This window comes from Acanthisitta chloris, unplaced genomic scaffold (genome assembly GCF_000695815.1).
Source record: "Acanthisitta chloris isolate BGI_N310 unplaced genomic scaffold, ASM69581v1 scaffold5209, whole genome shotgun sequence".
NCBI classification, from domain to species: Eukaryota; Metazoa; Chordata; class Aves; order Passeriformes; family Acanthisittidae; genus Acanthisitta; species Acanthisitta chloris.
In genome coordinates this window covers 1-389 of record NW_008692948.1, presented here as the reverse complement: position 1 = coordinate 389, position 389 = coordinate 1, and the positions used below count along the sequence as shown (strand labels likewise).

The 389-nt window shown below is 60.9% G+C and overlaps 1 protein-coding gene across 1 annotated transcript; it reads left to right on the top strand.

Annotated features, from left to right (window-relative positions):
- Positions 1–5: 5 nt before the first annotated feature.
- LOC103809985 (actin, alpha skeletal muscle) lies at positions 6–367 on the top strand (the record flags this gene model as incomplete). The annotated part of the gene is made up of 2 exons (XM_009082862.1): positions 6–113; positions 224–367. Coding segments are annotated over 2 exons (252 nt in total), but the record flags the coding sequence as incomplete, so codon positions are not given.
- Positions 368–389: the final 22 nt, after the last annotated feature.

Here is a 389-nt window from a genome sequence, read left to right as displayed (position 1 = left end):
AGGACCTCTACGCCAACAACGTCCTGTCCGGCGGCACCACCATGTACCCTGGCATCGCCGACCGCATGCAGAAGGAAATCACGGCGCTGGCTCCCAGCACCATGAAGATCAAAGTAGGTCTTGGGGGGACCAAACCATGGCTACCAACACCCCAAATCCTCTCCTGGTGCAGGTTTGGGGGGAAGGATCAGAGGGTGCATCCTAAGGGTTGGTGTCTCTGCAGATCATCGCCCCCCCGGAGCGGAAGTACTCGGTGTGGATCGGCGGCTCCATCCTGGCGTCCCTCTCCACCTTCCAGCAGATGTGGATCAGCAAACCCGAGTACGACGAGGCTGGACCCTCCATCGTCCACCGAAAATGCTTCTAAGCCCCCTCCCCACCCCGCGGTG